The sequence below is a fragment of the Crinia signifera genome, chromosome 8 (genome assembly GCF_055691185.1).
Source record: "Crinia signifera chromosome 8, ASM5569118v1, whole genome shotgun sequence".
NCBI lineage: Eukaryota > Metazoa > Chordata > Amphibia > Anura > Myobatrachidae > Crinia > Crinia signifera.
The window spans coordinates 153,654,903-153,674,763 of NC_139224.1; the positions used below are offsets into that span (position 1 = coordinate 153,654,903).

The 19,861-nt window shown below is 50.8% G+C and overlaps 1 protein-coding gene across 3 annotated transcripts in view; it reads left to right on the forward strand.

Moving 5' to 3' along the window:
* The window catches only part of LOC146026626 (riboflavin-binding protein-like), a 53,924-nt gene extending 46,621 nt beyond the window's left edge, over nucleotides 1-7,303 (forward strand). For 2 of the 3 annotated variants that reach the window (XM_083157443.1, XM_083157444.1), the window contains 2 exons: nucleotides 3,384-3,614; nucleotides 7,057-7,303. In XM_083157443.1, coding sequence (XP_083013569.1) covers nucleotides 3,384-3,608 — 225 coding nt within the window. In that variant the 3' untranslated portion in view covers nucleotides 3,609-3,614; nucleotides 7,057-7,303. The remainder of the gene's footprint in view (nucleotides 1-3,383; nucleotides 3,615-7,056) is intronic. The other variant, XM_083157445.1, reaches the window with a different exon arrangement.
* The last annotated feature ends 12,558 nt before the right edge of the window (nucleotides 7,304-19,861 follow it).

Genomic DNA, 19,861 nt, shown 5'->3' on the forward strand with positions numbered 1-19,861 from the left:
TTCTACGGACGATGGCCGCATGCGGCAAAACACCGTGGCGTGCGGACCGCTCCGTAAGAATGCAGGAATATCCGCACCGATCAGAATAAGGGCCAATACTGGGATCGTGAATCCTCTAATGTCCATATTAGATACACCTTACTCAAGGGCCCCTTCACCATCACTTATTGTAAGTGAGAACTGTCTCTTTTACTTTCATCTATAGAACACACATATTGTGGCTAATTATTCCACTGGTATTATTCCACTGGATTCCACTAATTATTCCACTGGAGGATTACCCCACAGCCCCCCAATGCAGGAGGCTTACCCCACAGCCTCCAATGCAGGAGGATCACCTCACAGCCCACAATGCAGGAGGATCACCTCACAGCCCCCAATGCAGGAGGCTCACCTCACAGCCCACAATTATAGCTGCCTACCCTCCTGCATTCTGCAGGAGATTCCTTGAAAACAGCAATCTCCCTCTCTCCCTCATTAGTCTAACAATCTCCCTCATGTCACCTAGCCCACATTACACTGTTACATTGTTTTGGGAAAAAGGAATGAGCGATAGATACATTTACATTGAATCATCTGCACCATTTCCCAGCACTTTACCAAGTATAGTAGCTCTTACTAACTGCTTTGGGGCTCATCTACAATTGGATAGAAGTCATTTGAAATTACACACCAACACTTCTAGGTGCCACATTCACAATCTCTTTTAACAATCTCTCCATATATGGAAGTAGACACGCCCTTTGGGTGGAATATGACACGCCCCCTCAATGGGGTGCTTTGCAAAATTTTATTACCAACTATAATCTAAACTAGTCTTGAAACTAGTTGTCAAAAGTAGGCAAGTATGTCCCCAATGCGGGGCTCCTACCTCACAGCCCTCAATGCAGGAGGCTTGGCCCCACATTTTTTCCCTATGGGAAGAAAGATCAGATCCCTTCACCCATGCCACCCCTCTCTTTGCTCATGCTTGAACTCTGGTCATGCATACATGCTATCACTAATGCTGCGTTCTCATTGCCACCCCTGCAAAATCCCGGGTTTTTGTTCCCATGTTTTTGGCGGGGCACAGAGCATCTTAGCTCTACATACTGCACCTTAGACCCGGAAAATTCCAGTGTCTGCCCCGTTCACACTGCTTCCCCTGGTATGCCTGCCATCAAGTGTGTGGCATCTAAGAGCAGCTTTGATTGGCTGTTTAAAAAGCAGCTTTGAGCAATGCAATGAACTTGCATTTTTTGCATTTTGTGAGAAAAACCCGGGTCTAGTCTGTTCACACTGCCATACACTCGTGTATTACCCAGGAAAAACCCTGCAAAACCAGTGTGTAATTCCCAGGGCATAACACCCGGGAATTTCACAAAGACCCTTTCACACAGAGACGCGACACAGGAAATTACTGCTTGCCCTGGCAAATACCCGGGTTTTTGCGGCAGTGAGAACGGGGTATAACTAGCACCATAGCTGTCAGTAATAGGGCACATTGGGACAGATGATTTTCGGAGCAGCTGTCCCTCACACCGAAAATCTTTAACTACATGGTATTCAGCCGATTCCTTAATTCAAAGCCACTCGTGAAGCATATTCAATAGTATCCGGGGCACATTCATAAGTATGCCCAATAATGTCAGATATATAACACATTGCATTGATTTAATGCTGCCCTGGGGGGAACAGTTCTGTGTGGATTTAGTTACTGTAACAAGAAGTACTTAAGGCCCCCATACATTAGTCCGACTTGTCCTAGGGACAAGTCGGACCTGATTTCACCCTGCAGCTCCCCGGGAGGGGGACACACGATTAGGCACTTGATGTGCCAAGGTTTGCATATGATAAATCGCATGGATTTATCATATGCAGACCCCGGGGAGCTGCAGGAGGAGGGAGCCATGCGGGGACATCAGTGGGCGGGGATGCCGGCTAATAGAGAGCCGAGCAGGGGGAGGCTGCATAGGGAGCCGGGCAGGAGGCACTTGAAGCTGTTGTGGTGGGGTGACAGTGAGAGCAGGGCGCCGGGCAGGGAGGATGACGCTGGCTGCGGTGGGAGCCGGGAGGAACAGATAACTTGAAAAAAAAAAAAAAAACCATACCAAAGACTAGCAAGCCATTAATTGGCCTCTCAGCCAATCAATGGATTGCTAGTCATCTGTATGGGCTTTTTTTTTTTTTCTCAAGTTATCTGTTCCTCCCGGCTCCCGCCGCAGCCAGCATCATCCTCCCTGCCCGGCTCCCTGCTCCCGCTGTCACCCCACCACAGCAGCTTCAAGTGCCTCCTGCCCGGCTCAATATGCAGCCTCCCCCTGCTCGGCTCTCAATAGCCGGCAACCCCCGCCCGCTGTCATCCCCCGCATGGCTCCAGGGCTGGGCTGCACATAAGATTTAGCAAATCTTATGTGCAGCCCGTCCGACCTCCCGACCCCGATCCGATGCGCATGGGACCGCGCATCGGATCGGACGGGGTGTCTGCAAGTGCGATCGTGCCCAAATCGCATAGTGTATGGGGGCCTTTAGGTCTTAGGGCTGCATTTATCAAACAATATCTGCGGCTAAATCCCTGAAAACACGTTTTTGGGGGTTAACCGCAAATATTACCCTAATGTACCAAGGGGGCCGCAGCAGGAATCTCCAATCCCTGCTGCGATCCTCCCTGCATTGCCGCCGACCACCTCCCCCATAGGTTTCTATGGGGGATGCGAAGCTGCCCGATGTATTAACATCGGGCAGCAGCGCATCGCATACCTGAGCTATCGCCATTCTGAGATGTGATAGCCTATGAGCTACTGATCGCGCTGCCGCCGGAGCAGCGGGGGGTCAGCGCTAACCGCGCATGCACAGAGCCCCCAGCTTCCGGCTGAGCGCATCGCAGGGACGGGCTCCTTTCGAAGCCATGTCCCTGCACCTCGCAGGTGATACATTTAGGTGATAGGATCACATTTTACAATGCGATCCTGGGCGGTAAATGCGATTGATTATAAATGGGCCCCTTAGGGTACTAGTTGCATCAAGCTTCATAAAGTGATAAAGTGGAGAGTGATAAACAACCAGCCAATCATCTCCTAACTGTCATTTACCATGTAACATGACAGTTGATGGCTAATTGGCTGGTTGATTTTGATTTGTTTGAATAACATAGATATAAACTTCTCTTAGATATAATGAGCAGGGAATAGAATATTATAACCAGCATCTGATAATAGGACCCATGAAGGGAGAGCATTCGGTTTAGCTAGGGGTTACGATAAGCTGTCAGTCTGTGAGGGTATCAGGGGCGCCCCAGAGGCAGAACATCAGCTTCCCATTACATTATTATATTATATTTTCTCTGCTCCATACATGCTGGTACTGGTAGTAAAGACACACATTTTATCTCCTTTCTCAACCAGATGTACAGGAATGGTACAGACTTGTGTCAGAACGCCTGGGGGACGTCCTTCGCGGTCAGTGATTCCCCATGCCGCTGCCTGGACATGACTCACACAGATGGGAATGTGGTCAAATTCATTCTGGAGAATGAGGTCACCGCAGAGAGTAGCGAGGAACAGGCCTGCAACCTCCGACAGCCAGGGCCCCAGGACAAGGGGGAGCCTGATGGGGATGAGGATGACTGAGTACAGGTACAGTACAATGCCCAGCAGGCATTTGCCTAGGGCGCTGGCCACTGGAGAGCGGCAGTTCGCCCCTCGCCCCCAGCATGGAGCGGGCAGGGGGGTCCGTGCCAGCATCTGACAGGAGTGTCCGTCCGTGCCGCGGGGGTACCTGCGGCGCTGTCTACAAAGCTGGCGGTGGCGGCGGTGGGGTCCCTGCAGTAAATAGAAAATAACTAGCGCTATGCGGCGCTGCGGGAAGCGCTGCTGGGTTTGAAAACACTTGCCGCACACTGATTGGCTGAGATTCAGCCAATCAGCGTGTGGCCCCGTGTTTTCAAAATCAGAAGCGCTTCCCGCGCCGCCGCATAGCGCTAGTTATTTTCTATTTACTGCAGGGACCCCACCGCCGCCACCGCCAGCTTTGTACACAGCGCCGCAGGTACCCCCGCGGCACGGACGGACACTCCTGTCAGACGCCGGCACGGACCCCCCTGCACGCTCCTCCGACGGCGCAGCAGGAAGCCCCCACCCGACTCGCCTGGGCAGCAAGGTGCCCATGTATCGCTGCGATGAAAAGGGGCACATGAGTTTTTCATAATATATTTTTTTGTGCACATGCGCACAGCTTCTATTCTTGCAGGCAGAGGGGCTGTGGGCTGTCCAGCAGCTTACAGGCAGAAAATAGTGGCGTGGCCTCCTGGCATCGCCGCGAGTATAGACCATGCCCCCTTTTCATCAGGCCACGCCCCCAAAATTCGACCCGCGCCCTGTCCCGCTCTGATGAACTGAAATATTGGAAGGTATGCGCATGCCTGTCCCTGCAATCTACTGTGCCAGGGGGTCTGAGCATGCGCGGTCAGTCTGACCGAAGGCTACATATTGCTACATCAGGCGGCATTGCATCCCCAATAGAAACCTATGGGAATCAGGCTGTGGGCAGGATGATAGGGATCGCAGCAGGGTATGGGTAAAAAACGGACCAGGACAAGACCCCCGGACCGGACATCATAATCTGAAGTCCAGAGCTTGTAGCGTCCGGTCCAGGGGGTGTCCTGTCCAGGGTGCTGCCACCAGGGAGAGGAGGAGGGGGAGAATAAAGCCTCCTTGTATGGTCCGGGCATGTAGCAAAAACCGGACGGCACGGACCACACGGGGAGGCTGTAATCTCACCTTCCCTAAGTCCCTGGTGATAACTATCACAGGGACCCCCGGGACAAGACACCCCCCGGACGGGACACCCCCCCAGACCGGACACTACAAGTTCCGGACTGAAGATTTTGATGTCCGGTCCGGGGTTTAGTCCGGGTCCGGTTTTTACATAGTCCCATTGCGGCAGGTCCCGAAGATTGCAGCTGGGGTCCTTCCCAGATACATTACTTAATATTCACAGATAACCCCTGAAAATAAGTGTCTTGGGGGAATTAGCTGCAAATATTGAATGGTAATGGGCCCCTCTGTGAGATGTGATCTTGGTCTAACACATTATAGGGTGCTGCTGGGACTGTAGCGTCTCATGTTATTAGTGTGGGACAGAACATACCAGGAGGTCAGATGTCTCCCACACTCTGGTAAATGGATATACAGCAGCGTTGGGGGACTCAGGATTTACTGCTCCGATTCCACTCCAGCCTGAGGGGCTGTAATAAGAAGATGAGACACTGAGGGTCATGTACATAGCCGAAAAAATGTGTTTCAGATGCCATTGTATAAATGCATTTATCTTCCCATGAATGCAGCTGTTTACTCTGGAAGATTATGTATAAGGGGCCTAATGAATTATGCTGCTTGGCCTATACCTTTACTTAACTCTTCTGCCTAGAAATAACTCACACAAACGCATTAATCTATAAATAACGACACAGACAACCCAGTGGCGTAACTAAGTTTTGGGCGCCCCCCCCGCCGTTAGGGGGGGGGCACCCCCGCCGCCGCCAAGCACCCCCAATCCCCCGCCGCCCATGCAAACCCCCCCCCCCCCCCGAATCCCCCACAGACTTACCTATCGCGCTGGTCCCGGCGGCTCCGTTCTTCTTCTGCTGAGGACCACCACAAAATGGCCGCCCCCATACAGCAGACACTTTCAGAGAACTGTGTGCTATATGGGTGGTCCTCAGCAGAAGAACGGAGCCGCCGGGACCAGCGAGATAGGTAAGTCTGTGGGGGATTGGGGGGGGGGGGGGGGTGTAACTATAGCACCGCAGCCCCCGGCGCCCCCACATGCACAGCGCCCCCGCGGTGGCGGGGGCTGCGGTGCTATAGTTACGCCGCTGGGACAACCACTGCATAAGTTTAAACAGGTCATGAATATTTATTGTAATGATATGACCCCTATTTGTCTAAGGGATGGCAAAGAAAGCACTTGAGACCAGCACCAGTCATCTCGGGTGTTGCTCATGGTAGCGACCGAAGCGCCCCAATCTGACAACACCCCTTCTTGTGGGGTACAGCCAGCGCTGTGACGGACATACCACCCCTTCTATGGCCTGGCGAGGACACTTCCATGAAGTGTCCAACGTCCCACCGTTTGAGCCGGGACTCGCCCGCCGTCCTGGCAAAGGGGGGCAATACCGCACAGAGACCACCTGACACCCCAACTGACTGCTGGTCGAGAGCGCCTTCTCACCGATTTATAATTAAAGCTATAGATTCCAATTTGGTGAATGGCCCGGAGGCCAGGTAGCAGCAGATGAAAAGGGATAGGGAGGGTGGGGATCCAGACTCAAAGAGGAAGTACTTCCTGTCAGCGTCACCTAATATACCTCTCTCTAAGCTGACGCCCCTATACTACCTGATTGGCAGATCTAACTGACACTCAACCTCCTATTTCCCCTGGGCACTTTTCAATCACTTCTTTATCTTTATTTACAACCATCAAATTCACAGGCTCTTAAATTCACTCGCGCCTATGCAGCCCTCGTTCTATCTTAATATGGAAGCTTGTGTATTAATATGGATGCTGCCTCATTCTGGGGTGCAAAAGTTTAAATCTCTTCACAGCAGAGATTTTGCTGTAGAAGATGTTTCAAGAGTTGGTGTGCATTTAGGGGCGTATTTATAATGGGTGCAGTGTGAGTGGTTAACTCGGGCCCTTGAGTTGGTTGGTGGTCACAGTTTTGGACAGGATCCGAATATCTAATCCGAACTCAAGGCCCATACACTCTGGGTGACTTTGAACTGAAAGCCGCTCAAAACACCAAGTTTGAGCGGCTTTCAGTTCAAAGCCGCCCCCCTGTGTTTATGGCCCGGCGATAAGCGGTGATGTGCGCTCCCGCATCATCGCCGGGAAAGCCGTTCATCTGCTGGTAATAATGCTATGCAAAGGCCCCCCCCACACACACACACTGACCACACCGGGCAGGGGGAAATCGGTCATCGCTGTCCAAACACGCTGGGCGTAAAGGCTGGAGGATTCAAATGGATTGAGTAAGTTTTAAACATATGTTAATTTTCCTTTGTTCTTTTCTGTCAGGAGCAGACAGGATGAAGAAGAGAAGAACACATTCCCTGGTTCTATGCAGGACTCTTGACTTTAGATATATATGGATAAGAATGTAAAGTCATGGTCTGATCCCATACTGGAGCAGGAGAACCCTCCAATCATCATAATTGGGTGGAGACGCCCAGATGAAGCACTGATGAGAGAGCCCCACCCCCACCACCCGAATGTGTTTTATCTTTCTCCCAATTACCTCACAATAAAGTGCTGTTAAAATCTGTCTGTACGAGTGTTTGATTCTCCAGCCTCACCCAGGGATGTAAGTATAGAATGGCCAGGATAACACTTGGGTTAGATTTAGGTAGCGGGGTACAGGGGTTAGGGTTGGGCACTAGTGGGAAGGTTTAGGGTTAGGTTACAGGGGGGGTAGGATTAGCTTGCAGGGACGGAGGATTGGGGGGGGGGGGCATGGGCAGATCTTTACTTTCTTGAACCCTGTTTGGATTCCCTACTTCAGAATGCTAGCGTTGGTATTCTAAATGCCGGCATCCTAACTACCGGTCATCTGTATTTTATTGCAGCTTATATGGTCTGGGAGGCATAATCTATCTCCTTTGTCCAGTTACCACCAATAGAAATTGGGAGGGAGGAGTACGGAGCTGCAGATGGGGAAATGCTCTCAACCAATCATAACCTACTATTGAACTTCACTATTATACTAACGTGAAATACAAATTTATTTACATAGAAAGCTGATACTGTTTGGGCTGTGTATGGGATCCCATGGCTAATAATGCCAGTGGTCAGGATACTGACCTGGGCATCCCGGCAGCTATGAAAGTTCTGGGGTAAGTATTTTAGCCTTCTCCTCTCGCTCCCCCCAAACAGAAACCCTTCTTTCTCGTAGTCATACACTAACACTCTCCCTTCCCTCCACCTAATCATAACACTCATTCCTGCAGCCAAACCCTAACGCTCACCTGCTGCAGGTGTGGCCATTAGACGCTAACAAAATCCACGGTTGCGGTTGCTACCCCCCACCGATGGCATTGACCAGCTCCAGAAGAGGTGGGGGGGCTAAGGCTCACCTGCTCTTTTCCTGAGGCCGCTTTCTTCCTGCTCCTCAGGTGACGGGTGGCACTGGCCACTTTCCTACTTGTGTCCTGCAGCTCAGTACCACCCTCCAGTGGCTGGCGCCCATAGGCAAATGGGTACTTGTTTCCTAGAACGGCCACACCGATTTTGATCGGGTCGGTCGCATCGCGTCGATCGCATCGCATGCGACCAAATCGCATGCGATGCGACCGATGCGATGTCCCCGATTTTTACATTGATTGAAATGTGAATAGGGTCCCTGGGACCCTATTTTACATTGTATTCAATGTAAAATTCTCCCCAGACCCCAATTTTAACCCCCTCAACGGCACCCCACGATTGACGCCAACCCGAAGCGTGGCGAGCGTAGCGAGCCCGTGAGGGGCGGCGGTACGCGTCCTCCGACCTTTTCATACCCCTACTATCCACGTGTGGAGTTGAGAATATAAAGTGTGGCGAGCGCAGCGAGCCCCGCGAGGGGACGCGTATAACTTCACAGGTATACGCGGCCCCTCGCGGGGCTCGCTGCGCTCGCCACGCTTCGGGCTCGGTGGCTCGCTGCGCTCGCCACACTTTATATTCTCAACTCCACGCCGACGTGGATAGTAGGGGTATGAAAAGGTCGGAGGCCGCGTACTGCCGCCCCTCGCGGGCTCGCTATGCTCGCCACGCTTCGGGTTGGCGTCAATCGTGGGGTGACGTTCACAATGGGGGGGGGCCCATATACAATGAGAAATGGCCCATATTGGGCCCATATTGGGCCATTTCCCATTTTTTCCCGGATTACAATGTTAAAAATATTTTAACATTGAACCCTATGGCAAAATCGATGGACCCGATGGCGATGGTGATGGACCTGATTTTGCCTTTGCCGGCAAAATGGACCTGATTTCAAAGGAAATCGGGTCCATCAGGGGTAATCGTGTACCTTAAGTTAAGGTACACGATTACCCCCGATTGTGGCCGTTCTAGGAAACAAGTACCGGCAAATGCCTGAAGCTGCCTAGTGGTGGCGCCGGCCCTGCCTAAACCTAATCCTCCCCTGCTGCAGCCTGACCCACCCTCCTCCCACAGCCTAAGTCTAACTTCAGGGAACGCAGTGCTAGGGGCCCTTGTGTGCTAGGTGTGACCAGTCTCCCGAAGGGGGGTGCCACAAAGGGCATGCTTAAAAATGTACCAGATTAATAATGGGTGTGGTATGGGACTCCGACAGTCGGTATCCCGACAGTCATTATCCCGACGTCCCGACAGCATGGCGAGCGCAAAAAAGCCCCTTGCGGGCTCGCTGGACCCCTACGAGGGAAAATAGCGGGTGGCTGTCGCCGTTTCGGGTAAACGACTGTCGGGATCCTGACTGTCGGGAACCTGTGCGGCACCCATTAATAATGGCAATGTAGGAGCCGGACTTGAGGCAAAGCCTAGGGGTAGGCTCCCCTGACAGGGTTTGTAGGGAGCTGATTAGCAGGATAGTCATAGAAGGGGTGTCAAAGGAGAGGGTCATAGGGGGAGGGGCTTAACGGGGTGTTGGAAGGGTTTATAAGCAGGGTTCAGGCGGGAAATAGGGGTCACTGGGAGAATTTTTTCAACAGCTAAGCAGCCCTGGCATCTCCCATGGCTTCCCCAGGCGACGCTGATGCGGAGGTATCCGCTGCGCTTGCTGCCCTTAGGGAGGCAGCGGGCACTAGAGGGGCTGAATGGCTGCAGCAGCAGATGTCCGGTCTGCTGGGGGGGCTGGGAGCAGCAACGCAAGAGGCTGCTTCAGCGGGCGCACGGCCTCGGAGGTCTAGGCCTCCGGAGCGCTTCAGCCCATCGGTGTCCCCCAGGGTTCAGCGCCGTTCACGGAGCCCCGTCAGGGACCCTCCAGGCCGGGCTGCGGGCCGGGCACCTTCCGCCCGCAGGACCAGGTCTGGGAGGAATCCAGCTAGCAGGCGGAACCCTCCGCGCGGGGGGGATCCCCCCCCGTGCATGAAGATCCGGCGGTGCGGGGTGCTGGACCTGGAACGGCGGGGCATGCTGCGCATGCCGCTGCCCAGCGCGGGGTGAGTCGTGCCAGGGGGGCAGACGTACGGGCTGAGGAACGCAGGCCTGGTACTCGGAGCGAGCGGCGCCCATCTGGCTCCGCCTCCAGTGAGGTCACGCCGGCTGGCGCTGTACCTGAGGGTCGCGATGACAGGAGAAGAGAGATGCCACCTGCAGCAGATGATGGAGAAGTACCTGGTCCTTCTACATTGGCTGGGGCCCGTCAGGACGCTGGATCTGCGGCTGCTGGGTTCACAGCCCCCAGGCAGCCTGGTGAGTCTGTCTCTATGTCTGTTAATGCTTTAGCGCAGAGTCAGGGGGGGGGGAGGATTAGCCCTCCAAGGGGAGATGAGCAGGGGTTTTGCTGAATTGTTGAGTGGTTTTGCAGATTGGTTGGCTGTTTTGCGGCAGGGGGCGGGGCCGTCCCCGGCGGCGGCGTGGGTGCCGCAGAATGCGGGCACACCAGCCAGCAGTAGCGTGCCAGTCAGCAGTAGTGTGCCGGTTAGCAGTGGGGTGCCGGCTAGCAGCGGGGTGCCGGTGGCCGGCAGTGGGCAAAGCAGCAGTAGTGCAGGGGCACAAGGGAGCAGTGGGGAGACGCAGGAAGAGAGTGGGAGGCTCAGTGACACTGCAAAAGGGGAGGTGTATGTCTGTTTTGAGGGGCCATTGGGGGCCCACCTGAAGCAAGAAGTGAGGGAGAAGATTTGGAAAGGGGAATACGTGGATATATTTTCACTGCTCCCTTTGGAGCGTTTTAATCTGGATAGGCCCCGTAAGGAGGAGAAGAAGGAGGAGGAGGAACGTCGGCGGTATCGGCTGATACCGCGGTCGTTCACGAACTGGTTACAAGCATTTGCCATTTTAGCTAGTGTGATTGGGGAAAAGGCACCTGACAATTGTTCAGGTTTGTTTTGTTACATGGATGCGATAGGGGAGGCGCACCGTGTGTATGGGGGCCTGGCTTGGCTCCGGTACGATGAACAGTTTAGACAGAGGAAGGCGGTGCGCCCTAACATACGTTGGGACCATAAGGATATTGCTTTATGGTTAAAGGTGACGGCTCCCATGAAAAGCGGGCAGCCCTTTCGTGGGGACGGGGGGGGGGGCCGAGGGAGGCCACAAACGGGACGGCCATGCAGAAGGGACTCTGTTTTGCCTTCAACGACGGGTCATGCCGGTTTGGGGCAAAATGCAAATTTAAGCATGAATGTTCCTCGTGTGGAGGGACCCATGGTGCAAATAAATGCTTCAGGGGGAAGTCACGGGACGGTAATTCAAAAGGGGGAGACGCCGGTTCGGCTGGAAAGGATGCTGGGCTATCTACATAGATATCCCGACCGGCAGACAGCCGCGTTGTTGGAGGAGGGGTTTAAGGAAGGTTTTAAGATACCTTCCGACGTGCGGGATTCAGGGGTTTTTAGGAGGAATTTGAAGTCCGCAAGGGAACACCCAGAAGTGGTTCAGGATAAATTGTTTAAGGAGGTACAGCTGGGTCGTATGGCGGGACCTTTTGGGTCGCCACCATGGCCAGATTTGATAGTCTCACCATTAGGGGTGGTGCCAAAAAAGGAGGCGAACAAGTTTCGTCTTATACACCATTTATCTTTTCCAAAAGGGGCGTCGGTCAATGATGGCATTGACCCCGACATCTGCTCGGTGGTTTATACATCGTTTGACGCGGCTGTTCAGTGGGTGAAGCGGTTTGGAAAAGGGGCCCGGTTGGCAAAAACTGATATTGAATCGGCATTTCGTTTGCTGCCGATTCACCCAGCTAGTTTGCGTTTGTTAGGATGTTGTTGGGACGGGGAGTTTTTTTGTTGATCGATGTTTACCGATGGGTTGCTCCTTGTCGTGTGCTTATTTTGAGGCCTTTAGTTCCTTTTTGGAGTGGGTGGTTAAGGATGTCTCTGGGTGCAGTTCAGTTATTCATTACCTGGATGACTTCTTATGTATTGGTCCTGGGGGGACTGGGGTATGCGACTTGTTGTTGAGGACGGTTGAAAGGGTGGCGACAGACTTTGGGGTCCCGCTCGCACCTGGTAAGACAGAGGGCCCTGCGACAGTGATCAGTTTTTTGGGTATTGTCATTGATACCGAGAATATGGAGTGCCGCTTGCCCGAGGAGAAATTGCTGGGTTTGAAGGCTGAGGTAGGGAGGGCATTGCTGGTGAAGAAAATTAGATTGCGGGAATTGCAGTCCTTGCTGGGTAAATTGAACTTTGCGTGTCGCATTATGCCTATGGGCCGCATATTCAGCAGGAGGCTGGCAGCAGCGACAGCAGGGGTGGTTCTTCCTCATCATTTTGTCAGATTAGGTAGTGAATTGAAAGGTGACTTGCGGGTATGGGCAACATTTTTGGAGGCTTTTAACGGCAGAGCTTTGTGGATGTCGGACACATGCGAGGCCACGGAGCTAGACTTCTTCACAGACGCGGCCGGGAGTGGCGGTTTTGGGGCATATTGCCAGGGACATTGGTGTGTAGGCCGGTGGCCTGAGTCTTGGGTGCAGAGGGGCATGGTAAAGAACTTGGCATTGTTGGAATTATTTCCTATTTTGGTTGCAGTAGTGGTTTGGGGGGAGTTGTTCCGCAATAGGAAGATTTGTTTTCACTGCGATAATTTAGGGGTTGTCATGGCCATTAACCAATTGTCGGCATCTTCACCGCCAGTGGTCACTATTTTGCAGCAGTTAGTATTGGAATGCCTGGCGTTGAATTTGTGGGTGGTGGCGAGGCACGTCCCCGGTGTCTCTAACGGTATTGCGGATTCTTTATCTCGTTCACAGTGGGAGCGTTTCCGGGAGTGGGCGCCAGAGGCGGACAGGGAGGGGACCGGGTTCCCGAGTCGGCTCTGGGATCTGCTGGACGGGTAGTTGACCAGCTCATCAGGGAATCTTTGGCCCCGAATACATGGTCGGCGTATAATCAGGACTGGCGGAGCTGGTTGGAATGGCGTGAAGTAGCAGGTTTGAAGGAGGATGACGATGAGTTGGCCGTTCTGTTATATATAGGCCATTGTAAAGAGATTGGTTGGTCAGTGGCAAAAATCACGCGCTGCATGGCGGGCTTGGCTTTTGGGTTTCGTGCAGGCGGTAGGCCTGATGTCACTAAGAATTTCCTGATTGCGCAAGCATTGAAAGGTTGGAGGAGAGGCCATGTGGTACAGGATCAGAGAAGGCCGGTTTCCTTTCAGTTGTTGCAGAATATGGGCATGAAGTTAGGGGCGGTTTGTAGTTCCAATTTCGAGGAAAGGTTGTTCGGGGTGGCCTTCTCGCTTGCCTTCTTCGGCGCATTGCGGATAGGTGAGCTCGTGAGTCCAAGTGTGTCCAGGCCGGGGGGCTTGTTGGAGGAGGATGTAGATTTATACTCGGATAGGGTGGAGCTATTGGTGAGGAGGTCAAAGACGGATCAGTTAGGGAGGGGGAAGAGGGTAGTTCTCTTCTCAGTACCAGGGTTGGATATGTGCCCGGTGACACGGCTAAGGAGGTTTAAGGAAGTCAGAGTGGGCAGGGGAAGTGCTCCTTTGTTGGTGCATGCAAATGGGTCTTTTTTGTCACGGTTCCAGTTCACGAGTGTGTTTAGAGCAGTCCTGCGGACGTTGGGCCTCAAGGGGGAGGAATACGCTGGTCACTCTTTCCGTATTGGGGCCGCAACGGAGGCTGCTAGGATGGGGTTTGGTGATGAGTTAATTAAGCGTATTGGGCGGTGGGAATCGTCTCGTTTTCGTTCTTATGTTCGCTTAGGGGATTGTTGAGGTTGACTGCGTGTTTTTTCTGTTTTAGGGCAGTCTCCGTGCCTGATTTGGATTTTAGGACATTCATATGTCTTTTGGGGAGCTTTACGGGCGGATGTCAGACCGAACGGCCGCCAGCTGGGTTTGGATAGTGAGGAGGCATTGGTCCACTGGCTGGGGAAGCGCGGTATGGTATGGAGTGGAGTGTTGCAGGAATTTCACTGTTTTGTTCGGCTCGATAGGGCTCCCGATATATTAGTGTTGCATGTGGGTGGGAACGACCTTGGGGGCAGACCATTTAGGGAGTTGATACGGGATATCAAGTTTGATCTCCTGCGTTTGTGGGCAATGTTTCCGGAAGTGATCACGGTTTGGTCGGACATTGTGCCACGCCATTATTGGAGGGATGCAAGGTCGGCTGACAAGCTCAATAAGGCACGGATTAAAGTTAACAGGGCGATTGGGCGTTTTATGGCCAGAAACGGGGCTGTGGTGGTGAGGCACAGGGAACTGGAGTCTGGTGCCGGGGCATTTTGGAGAGGGGACGGTGTGCACCTGAATGCTGTAGGGATAGATATTTGGTCCTTGGGACTACAAGAGGGAGTTGAAACAGCGTTCCGGATGTGGGGGGGGGGCGCACGGGGTTAAGGGTTTAATCCCGTGCTTGGTGGCGGAGGGGGGTCCTCGAGGTTAGTGGCATTGAGGCTTAATTATGCGGCGGGGAGGGCCCCATGAGGGGGCTGGACTCCCCTAGGTGAGGTTAAGTAATGAGCACTGGGTGTTGACAATTGGTGCCCTCGAGCCAATCGCTATCGGCTGGGGGTAAGAACTCCTGGAAGTGCTTGAACGTGTGGATAGATTTATTGATGGCCTCGGGGACCACCTCCGTGGGGAATGTTTTGGTTATTGTTAAACTTGTATTGTTTCAATAAAGATGGCCGCTGTGGCCAATTTTATCCAACAGGAGAGTTGTGTCATTTTTGGGTGGATATATGGGCACAGCGATTAGACAATACCCTGTCATGTAGGAGCCGGACTTGAGGCAAAGCCTAGGGGTAGGCTCCCCTGACAGGGTTTGTAGGGAGCTGATTAGCAGGATAGTCATAGAAGGGGTGTCAAAGGAGAGGGTCATAGGGGGAGGGGCTTAACGGGGTGTTGGAAGCGTTTATAAGCAGGGTTCAGGCGGGAAATAGGGGTCACTGGGAGAATTTTTTCAACAGCTCCCACCCTCCCTATTTTTAGAAGGTTTTAGGTAAAATAATTGATAGAATGTCTTTTTGTCACAGTGGCCTGTGCGGAGGGGGGTCCTCGAGGTTAGTGGCATTGAGGCTTAATTATGCGGCGGGGAGGGCCCCATGAGGGGGCTGGACTCCCCTAGGTGAGGTTAAGTAATGAGCACTGGGTGTTGACAATTGGTGCCCTCGAGCCAATCGCTATCGGCTGGGGGTAAGAACTCCTGGAAGTGCTTGAACGTGTGGATAGATTTATTGAGGGCCTCGGGGACCACCTCCGTGGGGAATGTTTTGGTTATTGTTAAACTTGTATTGTTTCAATAAAGATGGCCGCTGTGGCCAATTTTATCCAACAGGAGAGTTGTGTCATTTTTGGGTGGATATATGGGCACAGCGATTAGACAATACCCTGTCATGCACTTTACAAAATACAACATAATCCCAAAATGAGCTGGGGGGCCCAGGCAGTGGGACCTATGAGGGGGGTTTTCCCATGTACCCCTGTGAGATATGGGATGGCTATGGGGAAGCTATCGCTGGATACGGTCCCTGTGTAGTGGCAAACGCAGAATTTCTAGCGAGGGGTTTCTAAATTCCGTCCACAATTACCCACTCAGAAGAACATTGGAGCAAGTGTGGGAGTCTGGTGGAGCAGTAGAAGAACCGAGCAACAACACTGGACGTTCGTGTAAGCATTGGTCTTTTTATACACTGTATTTTGTATGGAATACAGTAATAATGGTCTATAACTATAAATGGTCTATAGTATCGGCTGTATTAAACATTTAAAATAATATTAATAAGTGGTCAGGAAAAGGTTAAACGTACCATAAGAAATACACATACATAATAGAACCAATTCTACACTTTCAAAGCACGTTTTCTCCCACCTCATGGTGAGGCTCCTGTCTCTTCTTCCTGGTAGCTGCTCTCTGCTCCCCTCCTGAGTTTGCCTATGCGTCAGCAGTGACTTTCATGAATGGCAAAAAGCTCTATTTCAACATGGAACACAATTTGTGGAGAAAAATCCAATCGCATAGTAGTTGACGGTAATCTGGCATTTCTGGTTGGAAACATGGAATTTCATGGGTGTGTTTCAAAAAATAAGAAAAGGCATGCCCAGGTGTTTTAGGAGTGGGTGTCTGACATCAGCACTGACCACTTCCAGCCCGTCTCAGTCACAGATTAGTGGCAGCCTCAGACATACTCACAGGGGTGTAACTAGATATTCATAGGCCCCATAGCAAAAGTTTGTAAGGGCCCTTATTTAGCAACTGATGGTGATATTACCTAAACAGCAAAGATGGTCCCCTGCAGCTCTGGGCCTCATAGTAGCGGCACCCCTGCACCTATGGTAGTTACGCTCTTGCATACTCATATTTGTTTAGATAGAGAGCACCCTTTGATGCTCTGGGACTTGCGAATGGATCTGCGCATGGATTACTATTTGCAATGCAGTTTTGCAATGACCATTTTTTCTTTCTGTCTTTTCTTTCTACTCACAGGATTTGCGATCCGTTCTGAACTAGGCCCTATATCCGGAGAATACAGACTCCTTTTTTTTATAGCGCTCAATAGGCAGAACCCATATTCTATTCTATAAATATTGAGAGGAAAAATCTATTTTCTCAAGTCAGCTGAGACATTCGGAGATCGGCCTCAGGTGGACACCTTGGCCTCATGTTCTGTGGTATCCTGGCTGTGAGGTCACTTCCTGCCTTGTCCCAGCATTAACCAAGCCCTAGAGGAACACGTAGGGGACGGCTAAGCAAGTGTCATGTAATGTGAGGACATTAGGAGACTTCATGGGAACGTGACATTAATGAACCTTTCTCCTCATAAAATATTAATTGGTTACAGGATAATAAAACAGCCAGGAGTGATACCAGAGTGACATTTCCCATGTATGCAGATCTAGACCGTGGCCATCTGGGGTCTGTGCTGTGAATGCATCCTGGAAACTGATACCAGCAAATCTATGGAAAATATGTAGAATTATTATAACAATACAAGACATGAGTGGTTTAGTAGAATAGACATGTACTGTATATGACTATGGAAGAGATACGGGCGACACCAGAAAGCCAACAGGGATTTACTACTACATGGCTCGATTTCAGGTCCTCCCAAACATACCTAGTGAATATGACATAAGAACGTGTTCTGTATAGCTGGTCCTGTATCTTGACGTTGTATGTTTAATGACGGATCAAGGAATATCTTCTCTTTGTGGGTTTTCAATAAATAGTAGGAAGGTCACACCCCTTCCCCTTTCTTATCTTTCTTTTCTACAAGGCACAGACCACCCTGCCAGTTCTCTGCCCAGACTGCCTGTTATCATTTGCGAGCAGCCGCTCCAAAACTTCACTACCGTGATCCAGTGTAGTTGGACCTCCCACCTGCCAATTTGGAAGCCACAACAATGGAGCACCTGAGACCACATCTCAGGTTAGTGCGGGCTCACTCCCTGCTCAATCTCCATCGGCGGCCCGCCGTTCACGGCTGACCGCCCAGCGGGTTGTAGTTTGAGCTGCACGGAAGAATTAACATCCTCCCGGCGACCGCAGGCTAATGTGAGAAAATCCATCAAAACTACAGAGGTAGTATATCAAATCTTTTGAGGGTCCCTCATTATTCAACATCGATATTGGAAAATCCTTTTGTCACTGGACATTAAGCGGCACACTATTTTTGTTATCTTATAACAAAAGAACTGACATATTATAAAGAACCCATTCAACTTGATGTCACTTTATAGAGACTTTTCTCTTTAATAAGTCAGGTGCGGGCATTCATTCGGAGCTGAGTCTGGCTTTTCGACAAAAATCTTGAATATCCCCCCTTTTTTACAAGGAGCTTATCATAGTATATTGTTGTTATTGTTGATATTGTTTTTATATGTACTGAATTTCTATATTTTAGTAAAGAGATTTTTTTATCAATCCAAAAATTCTTCAGGTGTGTGGCGCTCTCTCTTTTTCACTTATATATATACATGAATATAGATTTGTCCTATTCAAATAATTACTGAGAAACCTTCCCTTACCTTTTTCTACTTTCTCTCCTACTTTATTTTTTTGCTATTTGCTTATATTTATTTATTTATTACGAGTTTCTTATATAGCACATATTCCGCAGCGCTTTACAGAGAATATTTGACCATTCTCATCAGTCCCTGCCCCAGTGGAGCTTACAATCTATATTCCCTACCACATGTACACGCACACAGACATTCTAGGGTTAATTTTGTTTGGAGCCAATTAACCTACCAGTATATTTTTGGATTGTGGGAGGAAACCGGAGTACCCGGAGGAAACCCACGCAAGCACAGGGAGAATATACAAACTCCGCACAGTTAGAGCCATGGTGGGGATTGAACCCATGACCTCAGTGCTGTGAGGCAGTAATGCTAACCATTACACCATCCGTGCTGCCCATGTTACAATTACACTGTTTAAGCAGGATTTGATATGTGTTCAACAGATTGACTGACTGGATATCCTGGGTCGTTACTTCAGGTCTTAAAATCCTATCCAGTTACGGTATATTTTTGTTACTCTGGTTGATTCGCTCAGAGTCAACCAGATCCCGCCTTGTGAATGGCACCATTCACACGGTGCATACGTTCGCACGGCATACGAATGGATGATTTACAAAAATATCAATTCACAGCCTGCGGGGGAACACCCACATCATTCGATGGTCGGCGACCAATCCAAAGAGACAACCAAGCCCAACATGGAAGGTCATGCAATCGAGGCCAGTTCCGACCCCATTACCTGCCTCATTGCGAATAAAAGTGATAACCCACCAACCAATCAACTCCTACCTGTCATTTTTTAAACACAACCTTTGACATGATAGTTAGGAGCTGATTGGCTGGTGGTTTATCACTCTCCATTTTATCACTTTTCAAGCTTAGTACATCTGGCTCTTGGTCTCCCAAGCACCTGGCACACAGGCATGATTGTAGGTTACCTAAAGCATGATTTGTCCCTTGAGAGCATGTAGATTTTTTTAGACAGACAGCTGAAGCAGAGTCATATTTTCATGTGTATGTGACAGGTATTGCATCAATCTTCTGCAGGCTAGAGTATGTGCAATGGCACCAATTAGATGTGTGTGTGTGTGTGTGTGTGGGGGGGGGGGGGGGGGGGTGCAGGAAGGCCACCCAAATTTCTGGAGTCTCCCAGCTGTATTGAGAGGGTCCAGAAAATTGGGTCCCCCTCGGCCCCCGCCTGACCGTGGTGTTTACCTGATTTGCCGATCTCCTGGAGGGGGCGGGGCTAAAGTGTCATAATCGTGTCAAACGATTACGAGATACAATTAGAAGAAAAGCATAAGTCAGTCGCACAGTGCAATAACGTTTTAGGTATAATGTCAAAGGACCCTCCTAAGTACAAGTGTGATTTACAATTATTTCGTATAGGTGATGAGGGTGTGCTACCACAGGCATGGAATTTACAAGACTAGAAGGACAGAAGGAATGCCTTTCACTGGTGCACCTAAGAATGAATTAAACTCATAATACATAACTTTTAATTGATATACATAAAAAAATTTCTGCGAAATAAAACCAGGACATACAACAATCACACAAATAAAAAAGGGGAGGACGTTCCCCTGACTCAGTGTGACCCCCTTATCACCACAACCACTGTCTGTAAGTATTTTTGTGTTTTGTACCGTAGGCAACAATAAAGGAGTGGGTATTCTCCTGTTATAAAGCGGTGTGGCAGTGAGGTCTCTTATAGAAAATAGTC